Consider the following 17,059-nt stretch of genomic DNA (forward strand, 5'->3'; position numbering starts at 1 on the left):
TTTCCAGTCCCCTAAAAGGCCTTTTTTAATTACTTTATACATTTGTATTCTGGTGTGTGCATCTGTTACTCCATGGTTATACCCAAGAGCATGAGTTTGAGATGTGAATGGCTTAGGAGTCTACTTTAAACATTAAAGTCAGTTTAAAATCACAAATGACCCTATTTACTTTCTTTATACACATGGTGTTATTGAACATGCTGCATCCATTCATGCATGTTATTCCAAAAAAAGAAAAAAAAAGAACATTTTAAACAAATTGTAATTACTTGTACCTCGTCTGCAGTGATTATTCTTCTTGACTGACATCACCCACTCCTTTTATTTTACAACCCTTCCCCTAAAACCACTTACTTTTTTTTCTCCTCACAGAATATCCTGTTTCACTCAGAAATGCATCACATTATGAAAACAAAATGGGTTTCGAATGATGCTTCATGTTGAGCAAAGAAGCATTCTTGCTACTAAACTGCTTTTGAAAACAGCTAAAATGTGCCTTCAGTAGACATTTTGAGAAATTTAGCCTCATATGATACGTGCTGCATTCCTAAAAATTCTACACAAAATCTGATTTCCTCTCAGCATTATAGGTGGAAACTTGTATATCACCTCTTTTTGACATCTTGGGTTATTTCAGTTTTTATTAGGTGAGCATGCAAGTAATAGTTGAGGACTTTTGCACTTGAGAAGGTCCATGCATTTCTTTATAACCGATTCATTAAATACTTAAATGTGGATTGTTAATAGCTGTGATGTAATTAGACTTGCTCTTTGTGACACTGAATTATTATCTGAATTAGCTACTTTACCTCTAATTTGGAGCTGTGAGACTTTGTTTACACTGCATAAAAATGATGACTTTTAGTATTCAGACTGCTTTTTACACTTGAAAATATACTTTATATTCAGACAACATTTTGTCATATTCATTGATAAATGTCAATGAAAAATCAAAGCAAATATTTCAATAATTTTTTATTGTTTTCATGATAAGAGGTGATATGTAAGAACAATTTGATGTAATTAGACCAGGCTTCTAAAAAGCAGATTTCTTATGAATTTCCCCCCTCTCTACCTGCCTGAACACCTACATTGCCTATTTTATATGTATTTATTTATTTATTTATTTTAGAAAGAAAGAAAAAAATAACTTTTAGAAAGCAAGGATGCATTTAATTCATCAGAAGTGACAATAGAAACATTTTTTAACTTTACAAAATATTTCTATTTCAAATAAATGGTTGCTAAAAGGTATAATGGTTTCCACAAAAATATTCAACAGCACAACTGTTTTTAACTGTTTTCTTGAGCAGCAAAGAAGCACATTAGAATGATTTCAGAAGATAATGTGCAGAAAGAAATCAGCTGTTTCATCTCAAGTACGGTAAATACGTTTTAAAATAATAAGGAATATAACATTTTTATAACATTTTATAACATTTTTTTGCATTTTAACTTCCCCACAGACCCTGAGATGTCCCTGTGATGTCCCTTTCACATCCTCTCTGAAACGTATAGCCTTTCTGAAAACCCATCCTTTCCTCAAACAGAAAAGACTCAATTTCTCTATCCAACATAATTTCTGTGAACAGGATAGCCTATATGTGTCAGGTCTGTAATTGAGTAAATTGCAATGTCTGTCACTGTTGTTTGTTCCATTCAGGCAGACTAATTTGCCCAAACCCTCCGCTTCAAGGCGCAGGGCTCCTTCAGTTCGCCTGAAAATGAGCCTTGTCACTCACGCCATAGCATTTGCCCAGTACATCATTACCAGATCTGTTTACTGGCACCAACCTGACCATGGACAAAAAGTAAGATGGATTGAGTGATGTTTATTACGCACTGGCCTGGGCTTTCTTTGCTGTGCCTAAAGCCACAGGACATGTTAATAAGCGGCAATACAGACAGTCCTCGTAGTTGTGCTTGTTGCAAATTTGGTCAAAAATAATTGGGAGCCCAGCTTCAGCATTCTTTTGTGATCATTGGTGTTTGCACATCTCCTTTGTTTTGTTGCGTTGATGGATGTCTTCCGAGGCTTCAGCAACTGAAAAGTTGTTATCTGATTGATAGCTGACATAATGAGTGGACGTATACAGTGAATGCAGACAAAACCGACATTTCACTTGTCTGACTGGTTAATGTTCTTCAAACAAAGTGGCCTCTACGAGCTGTCAGTCACTGTCACAAGACCCATCACCTGCGCTGTTGCCATGGTGATGGCTTAGAAAGGGAGACATAAGCGAGGCGTTTTTTTTATGGTTAGTCCGTGACAGGTTTTCTCAAAGCCTGTGCTCAACAGATCCTCAGAGCTAACAAACCCTTTGACTTATGTCTCTGAACGTGTGTGTGTCTGAGATTGCATGAGCTGATGTGTGTGTGTTTGTGTGTCTATGTTTTTTGTAGGTGAGGATCTCTGTTTGTTTGTGTGTGTGAGCACGCAATCTCAGATCTTTGAGACTTCTAACAGATTACAGGTCGTGGATGTCACACGTGTGTCAGCGCCGGGGTGCAATGACAGGGTGAAAAAGTGCAAGCAATGGTGTCTCCATGGATGACATAAATCACCTACATGAAACGCCTGTCACCTTCCCTCTGTTAGCCATCAATCAGCCCTACACAGGGTGAGATGATGGGCTCAAGCTCTCTTACCCTCTGTCATTCTGTCTGTTTCTATATCTGTCATTTCCTGTGCTTTGATTGGTGCCTACTCTTCATTCTTGAGCTTTCATTCCTCTTTATCGTCTTGTTTCGACCTTTCTTTTGGATTTCCATCTCTGTATCCTTCAATCCATCTTCTGTTTGATAAATCAGTATTGCTTTCACTCTTATATCTGGACTCTTGTTAAGATTGACAGAGACTGATAATGTTCTTTTTTTTAAGTCCAGTTTGTGTTGTCCTATACTTATTGGGTTTCCATCCACACATTTATATTCAAATTTTGAGATATTGCAAAATCCTGAATGGATGCATCTAGATGCAAGTAAAACCACTGAAATGCGTACTCCTACTTTTTTTGTGTGTTTTTTTTTTTTTTTTTGTTGAATGCATATAGTTGTAGAACAATTGAAATATATTACTGAATATATTCCTATTATGTGCATCAAAAACCTTGCCGTAACCTAGTTTGTATGAGCATTTATCTGCACACTCTAAAATACAAGTAATTGGTTACATTGAAAAAAAATTGTTCTCTTGAATGCATTGGATGGAAACTGCTTTGTTTGAAAATTAGTTTTCTAATGTAATGCCTTTTTGCATAAAATAAGTTCACAACTTAGATGAAAACATTGCCCGTATGATCTTTCCCTCCAGTGAACTGCATCGTTAAGATGAACTCAAAAACAAGATTAGATTTTTAAATGAATTATTCAGATGTGTTTGTTGAACTGGAGCAACTGAGTCATCTGGATTTTATTATATTTGACTCTTAAAGACTTGTTCAAGGATTATACATCTTTCCTCATGAACATACCAGAGAGCTACAGTTTTGCACTTTTCATGACACAAAGGTATCAGTAAGCTTGAGGATACTTCTTATGAATATTTTTTCAGGAATTCACCTTTTGCCTTCACAAGAAAAACAGAAACAGCAGGTTTGGAATGAAATGAAGGTGAGTAAATGATGACAGAAGTTTATTTTAGGGGATCGATCCTTTTAACTCAGGCATTCAAATTCAAACTATGGTGAAAGAAATATGGATGTTTGTTGGCTTATGAGAGTTTAAGCCAACTTTGTTTTACAGAACTCTTGATTTATGTTTGTCTCAGTCTTACAGAAGTTATACCTTTGAATGCCTCAGTGGCTTTGCCTATTTGTTTATTTATGAACAGATTTAGCCAAACTGGCATTTATTGAATCTTAAGGTTTCATAGAGGTATCAGTATTCACAGCCTGCACACAAGCAACAGTTTTCTACGCAAGATGTTTCGGATTAATTACTTAACTGGCTGAATCCAGAACACGTTGTCAATCTGGCATCAGGGGCAGTTGACCTTTAACAGGTCTGATATACCTTCAATGTCTTTCTTAGATCAAGAGGAAATGTCTTGCACTCTGTCAAAACAAAAAGTCCATCAGTGTGCAGCCTATGTGACTTTAATGAAATCTTGGTAACTGAATAATACTGAATGGTGGCTGAGACTATGGAAGTATCTCACAGTCTGTCATCGTTTTTCTCTCTTCTCAAATGACAGCACGCTGTGCAGATGTGGAGGCACTGTTTGTCTTGTCGCCACGAGGTGCTGTTCCAATGACAGCATTGTTTCAGATGTTATGAAGTGTGAGTGTGGTTTTGGCAAGAAAGGCTTAGCATGAAATGTGTTGGCTTTGTCTGCTAACAGCCCTTTGAGAAAACTAGTTCAAATGTTTTTCTTTTGTTTTATTATTGTACATTGGAGGGCTGGTCTAATTCACTCTCCCCCACTTGTACTTTGTTACAATGTACTTTGTCCCCGCGTGAGCTTCTATTTGTTTCTGTCTATTTTTTGTGTGTGTGTGTGTGTGTGTGTGTGTGTGTGTGTTTGTTATACAGCTGGAGGTCAGTCTTGAGGCTTGAGTCACTGAAGGTGGTCAGAGCTGTCAGTTTCTTCAAGTTGCCTTTATCTAAAAAGCTTTCACCGTAACAAACTTCAAACTTCATTAGTTTGGAGAAGGTAATGTTTAAACTTGATTCATTTCTCTTGGTTCATGTCAAATTAATTTTGATAAATAAGTTGCATCTGACTATAAGTCAGGACCAGCCAAACTATGAAAAAAGTGTGACTTATAGTCCGGAAAATACGGTAATCATAACAACAACTAGTTAAATTATTTGGATACAGTACCCATGTATTCTTTTATCCTACAACAATTTGCATTCTGTCATATTCCCATTACCTGTTTCACACTTGGACCTAACTCTCCCTGTTCTGTGGTCTCTTCATCTCCTGTCTAGGAAAGTAACATGTTTGAGGACACAGAACTGGTTTCAATGCAAACTCTGATGACATGCCATTGGCCTAATTTTACTGATCTAAAGTACTTTTACTATGTGAATTTTAGAACATATTGTATGTAGCTATCCATAGCTATCTGTCCTCTTCCTCTTAAAGTATTGTAGGATACTCATCTCTGTGTGAACATTTTGACTACTGTTACTTCTATGGACACGTATCAATGGCACACTGAATTCACATTCACATTAGCTATCATTTGCGTGTTTTACACACATAAAATAAAAAAAATGATTTACTCCAGCCCAAAAACTGTTCAAAAACCGCCCAAATGCACTCAAAACCACCAAAACTATGTAATCCCTGATCAGTGTTTATTTCAGTATTTTTACTTCCACGTTTTTCTTTCCTACTATGTTACGGTTGGTTACATTTACAAACAAGAAATAAACACCGGCTGCCGAAGCATACATAAAATAAACCGTTTTATGTGCATTAGCGCCACCTTTTGGACTGGAGTGTAGCCCTCCTTATAAATAAATGATGCCATCAAAACCTTACTGCGAAATGACAATATCCTCCACACACTCGTTTATAAGGCAGCCTCCTGTATATTTGCTAGTCTATTTTATTTAATCCAGTGGCATGATGGGTTTTAACTTCATTCAGGAGATTTTGGGTAACTGCACAACTGACAGACTTTAAGCGCACCGCCAACGGTGCATGTGTGTGTGTAACCATAGCGACAAAACGACCAACTTTCGGAACCTGCACTTCGTTTTTAAAAATGTAATTATGCATTTAAAAGTTTCAGAATGGATTAATTTGGCAGGCAATGCAAAACAAAATCTGAAATTGGGAAGTAGTGAGGGGGACAAAACTCAGATTTTGAAATGTGGGGGGGATGAGTATCATTTGTGTCCCTGTAGCCTAATGAAATCAAGAGGCTATTCCTCTCTTGGTTAATGTAAATGCACCACCAACATTTAAGGTCTTTAAGAGTCATATATATATATATATATATACCTCTTTTTATTGTTCAAAAGTGACAGTAAAAACATTTTTAATGTCGCAAAAGATTTATATTTAAAATAAATACTGTTATTTTGTCATTTCTTATCATCAATAATAATTTATATATATATATATGCTCCTGTAGCCTACACTGAGCAGCATTGAGCACTGTCTCGCGGCTGTAGACGGTAATGTTTTCTCTTGGTTCTTGGTTCTAAATAAATGTGACTTATAGTCCAGTGCAACTTATATATGTTTTTTTCCTCGTCATGACATATTTTTGGACTGATGCGACTTATACTTAGGTGTATACACACACACACACACACACATATATATATAGTCATGGCCAAAAGTTTCGGCAGTGACATCATTTTTGTTTTGCAAAGTCTGCTACTCAGTATTTATAGATTATTTTTTCCACATGTTTCTATGATATACTGAAAAACAAGTCTTAAAGGCTTTTATTGGTAAAAAAATAAATGAATAAATAATAATTTTCTGACTATGTCCCATGTTTTAGTTGTATTTTGTTCCACATGTGCTCTGTGACCCAGTTTCTGTCTCCCGTGCTTTGATTTCATTCCAGGTGTTCCCCATTTGTTTTGATTGAATCCAGGTTTGTCTAGTCAGTAGTCCCAATTGTCTGTAGTTAAAGAGTGTTCACTTCCCTGTTTTCCTGGTGATGTCTATTTACGGGGCGGCAGTGGCTCAGTGGTTCAGTGGTTCATGTAGGTTGTCTACAAACCGGAAGGTTGGTGGTTCAATCCCCGACTCCACCTGACCAAGTGTCGAGGTGTCATTGAGCAAGACACATAACCCCAGCTGCTCCCGATGAGCTGGATGGCGCCTTGAATGGCAGACACCGCAGTCGGTGTGTGAATGGGTGAATGTGTGGCAAATTGTAAAGCGCTTTGGATGGCCATGTGGTCTGTTGAAAGCGCTATATAAATGCAGTCCATTTACCATTCCTGGTCTGCGTGTGATTCCCTGAAAGATAATTAGACTCCTTGGTTTTGTACTCCTGGTCTCCTCGTTCCTCGCTTCATGCTCCTGCCCGTGACAATAATAAAATGAGTCAGTTTTTACAGGGTTGACCTTTGTTCTTCATAACCTCTGCAATTCACTCTGGCATGCTGGATATTAGATTCCGGACCAAATCCTGACTGATTGCGATCCATTCTTGCCTTATTAGTTCTCGGAGTTGATCAGAGGCAGACTGTAGTGAAGTATTTTTATTCTACAGTAAAAGTACTTTTGAAGTGTCAGTAATTTATCTGTTTATTATTATTTATAAAAAAAAAAATTGAATTTTTTTTTTTTTTGAAAACTTTAATTCAAAACATAATATTTTCAATGCACTTTGCAAAGTTTCATATTAAATATCATGTATTACTTAATTACATTAGAAATATATATAGGGTGGCCATACAGGGTTCATACGGAACACGTCCCAGCCAGGATTTTAATAATGTCTAAAATGTCCTTGTTTTGGCTATTTGCACTGTGCAGGTTGATCGTTGTGTAACATTCATGAGAGCTATAAATAGGAGAGCGGACCCACTTTATATTAAGTGGCCTTAACTACTATGTACTTACATTTTAATTAATAATTGAGTACAATGTACTTATTGTGTACATGTTTTTACATTGTACTAATATTTTAAAAAAAACTACATGTAATTACATCTGTATTTAATTTCTGTAATTACATTTGTAATTACACTGTTGACCCATACTTTACACTTTAACCCACCCTTAAACTTACCCATACCTCCAACCCTCTCTCTAACCTTACCCCTATCCCACCTCAATAGCAGCAAAAGTGTTTTACAATACAAAATGAACACAATAAGTACATTGTACTTTTTTATGTAAGTACATAGTAGTTAAGGCCACCTAATATAAAGTGGGACTTGGCACACTTTTTTTTTTTTTTTGTGCACAGCAACGCTTCAAGTCGTATTTTCCATCGCTTTGATAATTCCCTCTAGATCTCACCTTCTCACACGCAACCCCATGATTGGTCGATTATGCACAATACCTGCATGTTATTGGTCAAACTGCTCTGGATGTTTTAGGCAATATTCAAATCCTGGCCGGGACATGTATGAACGTACTAAATGTTTTAATTTTCTTAAGTATTAAAGGTTAAACAACAACAACTTTAATTTATGAAATGTAGTCAGAATCAGAATCAGAAGAGCTTTATTGCAAATTATGCTTGAGCATATAATTAATTTGTTTTAATAAATAAGTGTATAAACAATTGTGCTATAAACGATAATGGAATAGGATTGAGTAAGATGCAGGGATGTACCAGGATGGACGGGTAACAAATAAATTTAAGGATATTGAAGAAACTGTTATTGTGCCTGACTCTCCTGGTATTTGCAGCTCTGAAGCGCCAGACAGATGGCAAAAGTTCAAAAAAGGGGCAACTTGGATGTGAGGGATCCAGAGTGATTTTCTGAGCCCTTTTCCTCACTCTGGATGTATACAGTTATTGAAGGGTGAGCAGGGGAGTACCAATAATCCTTTCAGCAGTCCGAACCGTTCTCTGTAGTCTTCTGCTGTCTGATTTTGTTGCTGAACCAACCAGACAGTTATTGAAGCACACAGTACAGACTCAATGACGGCTGAGTAGAACTGTTTCAGCATCTCCTGTGGCCGGTAAAACTTCCTAAGCTGGCGAGGAAGTACAACCTTTGTTGGGCCTTTTTCACAATGGAGTCAATGTAATTGTCCCACTTCAGGTCCTGAGAGATGGTGGTTCCCAGGAATCTGAATGACTCCACTGCAGCCACAGTGCTGTTCATGATATTGAGTGGGAGGAGTGCAGGGGGTTTCTTCTGAAGTCCACGATCATCTCCACTGCTTTGAGCATGTTCAGCTCCAGGTTGTTAAGACTGCACCAGACAGCTAGCTGCTCAACCTCTTGTCTGTTAGCAGACTCGTCACCATCCTGGATGAGGCCGATGACTGTAGGGTTGTCTGAAAATTTCAGGAGCTTGACAGAAGGGTCTTTAGAGGTGCAGTCGTTGGTGTACAGCAAGAACTGCAGTGGGGAGAGAACACATCCCTGAGGGGCACCATTGTTGGTGGAGCAGTTGTTTGACATGAATTTCCCCAGTCTCACTAACTGTTGCCTATCTGTCAGAAAGCTGGTGATCCACTGTCAGATAGAGCTAGGAACAGAAAGTTGGGTCAGACTGATCTGGAGGGCTGTTGGGATGAAGGTGTTCAAAAGCCGGATTAAAGTCCACAAACAGGATCCTCACTTAAGTCCCTGTTTTGTCCAGATGCAGGATGAAGTACAATCCCATTTTGATTGAATCACCCATGGCTCAGTAAGCAAACTGCAGGGGGCCCAGTAAGGGTCCAGTGATGTCCTTCAAATAAGCCAGGACCAGTTTTTCAAACGACTTCATGATGACAGACGTTAGAGCCACAGGTCTGTAGTCCTTAAGTCCTGTTATCTTGGTTTTCTTTGGAACAGGGATGATGGTGGAGCGTTTGAAGCAGGAAGGCACTTCACACAAGTCCAGAGATCTGTTGAAGATCTGTGAAAAGATGGGGGCCAGCTGGTCAGCGCAGGTTTTCAGACAGGCTGGTATAACAATTATCATTGTTGAATGTTAAATAAGTCCTGGTAGAAATGCATATATCCTCACAAAAACTAATATGTGTTCGCCCAGATCGGTGTTAACAGCTTCAAAAACACTCCAATCAGTGAGGTCAAAACAAGCTTGTAAATCCTGCTCTGTTTCACTTGTCTATCTCTTCAACTTCTTTACTATAGGTTTGGAAGATTTAAGTTTCATCTTGTAGGTCGGTATAAAATTAACCAGACAGTGATCAGACCACCCGAAAGCTGCTCATGGAACAGAGTGATATGCATCCTTTATTGTGGTGTAACAGTGATCCAATATGTTACTGTCTCTGGTGGCAGTATGTATTTTGGCAGTTCACGGGAGAGATTGGCATTATTAAAGTCCCCAAAAATGATTAAAACGGAGTCCGGGTTTTGTTGTTCTGTCTCTGTGATCTGATCAGCGAGTTTCTGTAAAGCTGAGTGAAGTAAAAAGTTGTGCAGTAAAAAGTATGAAATTATGCTTTGGAATGTATTGAAGTAAATTTTTCAAAAGAAAAACACTCTGATAATCTACAGATACCTTTTAAATTTACTTGAGTAAAGTAAAAATACTTCACTACTGTCCCCCTCTGGAGTTGATCACAATTTGTCGACTTCTGCTAGTTCACTTTCTTTTGAGGACTGACCACAGGTTCTCTTGGGGATTGAGATCCAGGGAGTTGCCTGGCCATGTATCCAAAATTTCAATCATGCTAGAAAATGCATAGATCATCACCAAATTGCTCATAAATTGTTGGAAGAAGTCACTCTTGTAGGGCATTTTGATACCATTCTTTATTCATGGCAGTGTTTTCGGGCAGAATTATGAGAGAACACACTTCCTTGGTTGAAAAGCAGCCCTACACATGGATGATCTCAGGATGCTCCACTGTTGGCACATCGAAGGGCTCATGTAGTGTTCACCTTTTCTTCTCTGAACAATTAGTTTTCCAGATGTCCCAAACAGTTGGAAGGGGGCTTCAGAGAAAATAACTTTGCACCAATCTTATGCTGCCCAATCCTTCCTGCAGAATTTCAGTCTGTCCTTGAAGTTTTTTTTTTTTTTTTTTTTTTGGAGAGTGGCTCCAAAAAGAGTTTGCTACTCTTGTTGACACCAGGCTGTTGTCCAAAAGTCTTAGCTTCACTGTCCGTGCAGATGCTCTCACACCAACCTGCTGCCATTCCTGAGCAAGCTCTGCACTGGTGCTGACACGATTCTGTAGCAGACTCCTCAGGAGGAGACGGTCCTGACTCTTATGCTATTAGCAATTATTTAAAATGCAACTGATCACTGATATCTAGAAACGATGGGCCCTATTTTAATTATCTAAACGCAAAGTGTAAAGTGCATGGCACAGGTGGACTTAGGGCATGTCCAAATCCATTTTTGCTATTTTAACGACGGAAAAATGGTTGGTGCGCCCAAGCGCATGGTCTAAATGGGTTGTCCATATTCTCTTAATGAGTAATGGGTGTTTTTTGGGCGTTATGTGCAATAAACCAATCAGAGTCTCATCTTCCATTCCCTTTAAGAGTCAGTTGCGCTCGTGCCTTGATGGATTTGCTATATGCATGACTGAATTTGGCAAGCGCAAAGACAGAACGCGTCTCTGAGATGAAACGGAGCTGCTTTAATTTTTACTATTTGGCATGTTTGTTTGCTGCTGTGTGTCCCTGTGTTTAATAAGCAGCATCTGCGCGTGTTGCGGACCCAAATAAATAACTTTGTGCCAGACTTTACACCAGGTTTGAGTTGGTCTATGGCGCAGTCTATTTTCAACTCCTTAAAATAGCATTACGCCAGCAATTCGCCTCAGCACACCTCTGTTTTTTAGACCAGCACGCCCATGGGTGTACAAATGGGCGCAAATGCATTTGCTAATTAAACGACGTGGCGCTGGATGGGAAAATACGAACGGCGCCGGACTGAAACTAATGAGTCTTCCGTCGCATTGCGCCGGGTGTATTATAGGGAGCAATGTGAATGATCACCACAACAGCTTAAGCTGCAAACTTCCCAAAACACAGCATTTTTTTTTATAGACATAACTTGACAAACTTAACAAAACTCTTCACACGTTTTCAACTTTTTTTTAAAATTTATAATCAAAATTTTTTTAACAGAACCTATGTAGATATTGTCACGTGTCTTTTTTAAGGATATTCTAAATAAATGTAATATTAAAGTTTATAATCTTCTACTGACTTTGATCAAATGCAAATTATGTAAAGGCTTTTAAATGGTAAGAATGTAACTGCATACCGAATTCTTGGTTCTCTTTCCTGCATGTTTTTGTTTGTTCATTGGATTGCTTTTACTCCTGTTTGTTCTATTTGCTTTCCATATCACCTGCACCTTTTTCATTTGCTGTATACTAGTAGCCACCTTTTTGTTCTGTTAGTCCAGTGTTTCCCAACCATTGTGCAACACTGCGCTGGATCTTCAAACTGTCAGTAAAATCTCATAAATCCACCCACCTCTTCAGAATGAAGCGCTGCATGCAGTATGGAGTCAGATCTCTATTCGTTCACAATGCAAGGGTGAATAATGGACTGTTGTTTGAATAAATATAGTGTTTACTCAAGAAACACTATGTCTGTAAAGGCTAAGTTTTTTTGTTTTCTGTTTTTTTTTTTTTACTTAAAAAAAAAAAAAACTTTAGGAAACACTGTTAGTCAACATATCATTGGTAAACACTGCATGTGTAATGATAGTCACAAGCATGATTACTTTTATAGCTTTTATTTAGCCAAGCAGTGTTGTAAGTTGCCTATGTGTGTTCAAAAACAGGTATCGGACCTTTGTCTCCGAGGATGCAGGGCCCAACACCCTGGTTGCAACAGTCCTGGCCAAGGACCCAGATGGAGATGGGATCACATACAAAATTACAGCAGGCAACCAGGAGGGCAACTTTGTCATCGACAGCCAGAAAGGTGAGACATCCTTTGAAGATTTAATATTACTCTTCTGATCTCTCTGACAGACTTTTTAAGCTGTATGAACACTCACTAAGGAGCAGCGCAGTAGAAAAGTCTTAATTCAGTGCTTTCTTTCAAACTCTTTACATTGCATTGCATCATTTTATACTTAAGTTATTTAAATATGAATAATTATAATTTATTAATATTTAATAACTAATTGTTATTTCATGGAAGAGTGATCACAGCAGGGCAGCTATTAAAACAATAGTCTTTATCCTTCTTTTGATGTGTACATATATTAAGATCCCAAAGAAGTCCTATATATGTATTTAATGTAGGAGAGAGAGGTCTAGACATGAAAAATGTGCAGGCCAAACTAAAACTTGTGTTCTAATGTGAAAACCACAACACCAGTGCATACAGTACATCACTGCTGCATAACAGCTCCGATAGTAAACAGACACTTTTATTGTTAGAATACCCAGTATAGAGAGGATGGGAAATTATGTTGGAGGAGTTAGTATGGGGTTTGAAAATCTTTAATCTGAAGGATCCTTAAGGGTTAAATTAAGACACAATGTTTAGTGTGAACATATGGTAAACGGTAAAATCCACAATGGCGAGTGGAGAGTGAGTGAAATCAACAGCAACATCTGTTTGAACAGTCAAGTACATAATGTGCTGTATGTTAGATCACACTAGTTCTTCAATGTTTTTATAAGTACATTACAAAAATACGGACATCAATAATGCTTCAGTGTATCAAAGTTACATTTCAAGTCAGTTGAAAAGTTACCATGTATGATTGCCATTAATCACATTTCCTTGCTAGTGAAAAATTATAAATAGGTAATTATTGTAAATAGTTTCTTTTGGCAAAACTGTTAAAGGTTACAGTTAAAACACCCACACAAGAAAAAAACTGTTAATATGAAATCCTATTTCTGCCTTAGAGTCGAGAGAGAGAGAGAGACAGAGAGAAAGAGAGAGCATTTTATATTGTGAGAAATAAAGTCAGTTGTTAGGAATAAAGTTGCAATTGCAAGAAATGAAATCACAGTTCTGAGTAAGTATAGCCAGCATTTTCTTTTTATTTTAAATATTTAATTTTAATTTTATTTTTTCCTAACTCTAAAGCATAAATAAGAAATGGGAAATATGAAAGATCCAGTTGTAAGCATTTTAGTTTGATTATAAGTATATGCTTTAGAAACCGTGTGTGTGTACAGATCAGACACTCTGAGTCCCTTGATGATTACAGAACCTTTTGCTAGGCATTTGCACATTTCTGTTAACTAATAAGAAAGTGTAGAGTCTGTTTATCTCCTTCAGTTTTGAAGATATTTAGTAATGGCTCAGTAAATATAATACTTATTTACAACTACAAATACAAATTTCTTAACTTCTCAAAGTAACAGCATGTGCTAAACAGCTCATAACTTCACACACCACACTCTCCTCAACAGTGAACGAGTTAGACATGCTTTGATTGAAAGAATTTTGATTGAAGTAGGACTTCACTTGTCCTTCTCACAAAATATGTTTGCTGCTTATGTTCACAGTGCTCCAATTTAGTGCTTTATTCAGGTGATTCAAACATGCACCGCTTCATTGGAAGCACTGCGGTTCCTTGAAGAGTGTCTCTGTTGATTCCCTTACCTGCATTTTCCTCCTTTTCTCTCCTCTAAAGATCAAAGCTTTCCTTTATTGCCCCTTCTACGGCTCATCAGATCTCCGTCTCTCCTGAAATTCCCTCTATCATTCATTAGAGCCTCTCCTCCATTAGGTTGTTTTTGTTGGTGCGAAGCAGGGCTAAGACGCTTGGCGCTCGTTGTTAATTTACTTTAACTCACAGAGGAATGTACTCAGTTTGATTTAATACCCCTTTAAGGATTCAAACAGCAAATTCAATAATATGATCAGGCCTTTTGTATTAAAGACATAAATACTAAGACTGCATCCGTTCCATGAAGGATGTATTTACCGGCACGGCAGCATAGTGTTTATGTGGATAATCAGCCAGATCATCGCCAGCACACAGGACCTGTCAAGCGTTTTTATTTTCCTGTTATTTGTAGTGTTTTGATTTTCCTTTGTTATTTGTCCTGCTAAAAGGCCTCGTGTTAAACAAAGTTCCAACATCCAAATGTCTGGAAATGGAGAAATGAATTGAAAAAGAGAAAAGGCTGCAAGCAAGGATATTTGGCTGACAGGCTGTTAACAGTGCACAAAGCTGATAAATTGTGTAATTAAGGATGCTCAGGATGTGTCCAGCAATCCATAGAAGAGAATACACAAGCTATATATATATATATATATATATATATATATATATATATATATATATATATATATATATATATATATATATATATAGTTATAGTTATAGTTATAGTTGCTGTCCTTCAGTCTCTTGAAACCATTATGGATTGAAATCTTTGTTCATTGTAGTAAGCAGGTATATAAACTCACCACCCCCTTTCTAAATGTTCTCTAAAGAGTTTTCATGCAATATGAAGAAGAAAGATATTTCTGAAGATAAAAGCATGAAATAGTGCAACGTCTTGCAAAAGGCATGAAAAGAGTATCAAGATTATTACAGAGATTATTGAACTGCCAAAAGAGTTAGTGACAGAACAGAAGAACTTGATCTAATGAATAGCTAAATAGTCAAAATAACTAATGAAAATGAGTTAAGACAGTGTGCTGCACACATCAATGACTTGTCAGTGCTGGCAAGAGACCATGGGATAAATGGGATAAGCTACAGCTAAGTGTCACTTACACTATTTTAATAAACCTGCAGAGGAATTTTAATGCCTTCACATTATGCATTGAATTTGTGTGTAATGCTATATTTGTATTTAGGGATATGCCAGTATCAAATTCTCCTTCTGCGATTAATTGCTTATGCTTTTATCATGGTATATGGTATTATCACGGTACTGGAATTTAGGCATAATACAGTATAAATGGTTAAATAACTGTTTTTTTATAACAAAAATAACTGAACATTTAAGTACAATAAAAAAATACAGAAAGATATATAAAGTTAAAAGTTTTACACAGATTAAAGTGCGAAAGAAGTATAAGGACCCATAGGTATCACTTAACAATAAGATCTCATTAGTTAATGCATTAACATTCTCAGTGATCAATAGCTACATTTGCTACTGAAGTTATTAATCTTTGTTAAAAAATACAAGTCTTAGTTCATGTTAGCTCATTAAATAACACAGTTGCAAATTTAGATTTTTCAATGTTTTATTTAAATATCGGAATACCTAAGATTAATGAATGTTCTGAAGAATTGTTCATTGGTAGTTTATGTTAACTAAAGAATTAACTAATGTTAACTAATAGAGCCCTAATGTAAATTGTGAATGAACAATAAAGAATCAAAACGCTTTCAAACAATATCTAAAGCATGTTGCAATCCAGATTAAAATAAAAAGAAAAAAAAGGTTGAAAATAAATAGCCTGTTAAGTCTAAATACTTAATTATTTGGCACTGTGATGAACATCATAGAGAATACACTAATCTGAATGGCTTTTATAAATTATTTTAATATTTTTTAGAAAGTAGCAGAGCTGCTTTATTTATGGGGTTTCCAGAAGGGCTGCATTTTCTGCAGTTTAGCGTCATCTGCTGTTAGAGAGTGAATGTGCTTTCATTCATCTCCCCATGTGCTTCTCATTCATGCTTGTTTACATCAGAGCGCACATGCGTCTTTCAAGCAGCATTCAGCAGTATTGTGCATTTTGACCGAGCGGCAAACTCCTTCTCTCTCTCATGAAGCCAACAAGGAAGTGACTAAAACTGCAGTTCATCGACTGGCCGCTTGAGGCTGGCTGCAAAAAGGAGTAATTCCCATAGACTCTCCATGTTAAAATGCCCAACTTTACAGAAGAAAAAACATGTTTACAGCCTAGTTAAAAAAATGTTGACATCCATGACAACTGTGAGGGGGGTCTTTTTTTTTTTACTCATTTGTTTAAATTATATTAAGCCTTAAAGTCCTGCATAATTAAGGGTGCGGCCACTTCAGTGACAGGTGGATTGTCGCTGCTGTCACCGCCATCAAACTAGGTGGGCTCGCTCTTCGGAAACCCATGGGTGGCGTCATGAACACTACGTCCATGTTTTTATACAGTCTGTGATTTCGACCAGTTGATGGGAATGGTATTCTTAAAATGCATTCAACATTCTGAATAATTTGTAATATTTAATTATTAATGGTATTTAGAAGTGCTAAGATAACATATTGTGCATATTCATTACAGTGATATATTACATTACCAAATACCTGCACATGTCTATTTGTATAATACCTTACTTTTGAGTATACACTACAATAAAATAAATTAACAGTTTTATTCATCAAGGAAGCATTAAGTTGATCAACATTGACAGTAAAGAGATATTAATGCTGTTACAAAAGATTTTTATTTCAAATTAACTTTCTATTGATCAAAAATCCTGAAAAAAGTCACGTTTTGAAGTTTTTATTATTATTATTATTATTATTATTTAACCAGTTTTGACAAAAATAAAT

General features: G+C 36.9%; 1 protein-coding gene across 1 annotated transcript in view; it reads left to right on the plus strand.

Moving 5' to 3' along the window:
• Positions 1 to 17,059, plus strand: part of LOC113070832 (neural-cadherin-like) — a 109,173-nt gene that overhangs the window by 20,246 nt on the left and 71,868 nt on the right. The window contains exon 6 of the mRNA XM_026244252.1: positions 12,373 to 12,515. Within this exon, the coding sequence (XP_026100037.1) occupies positions 12,373 to 12,515 (143 nt within the window). The remainder of the gene's footprint in view (positions 1 to 12,372; positions 12,516 to 17,059) is intronic.

Source organism: Carassius auratus, unplaced genomic scaffold, assembly GCF_003368295.1.
Source record: "Carassius auratus strain Wakin unplaced genomic scaffold, ASM336829v1 scaf_tig00005328, whole genome shotgun sequence".
In the NCBI taxonomy this organism is placed as follows: Eukaryota; Metazoa; Chordata; class Actinopteri; order Cypriniformes; family Cyprinidae; genus Carassius; species Carassius auratus.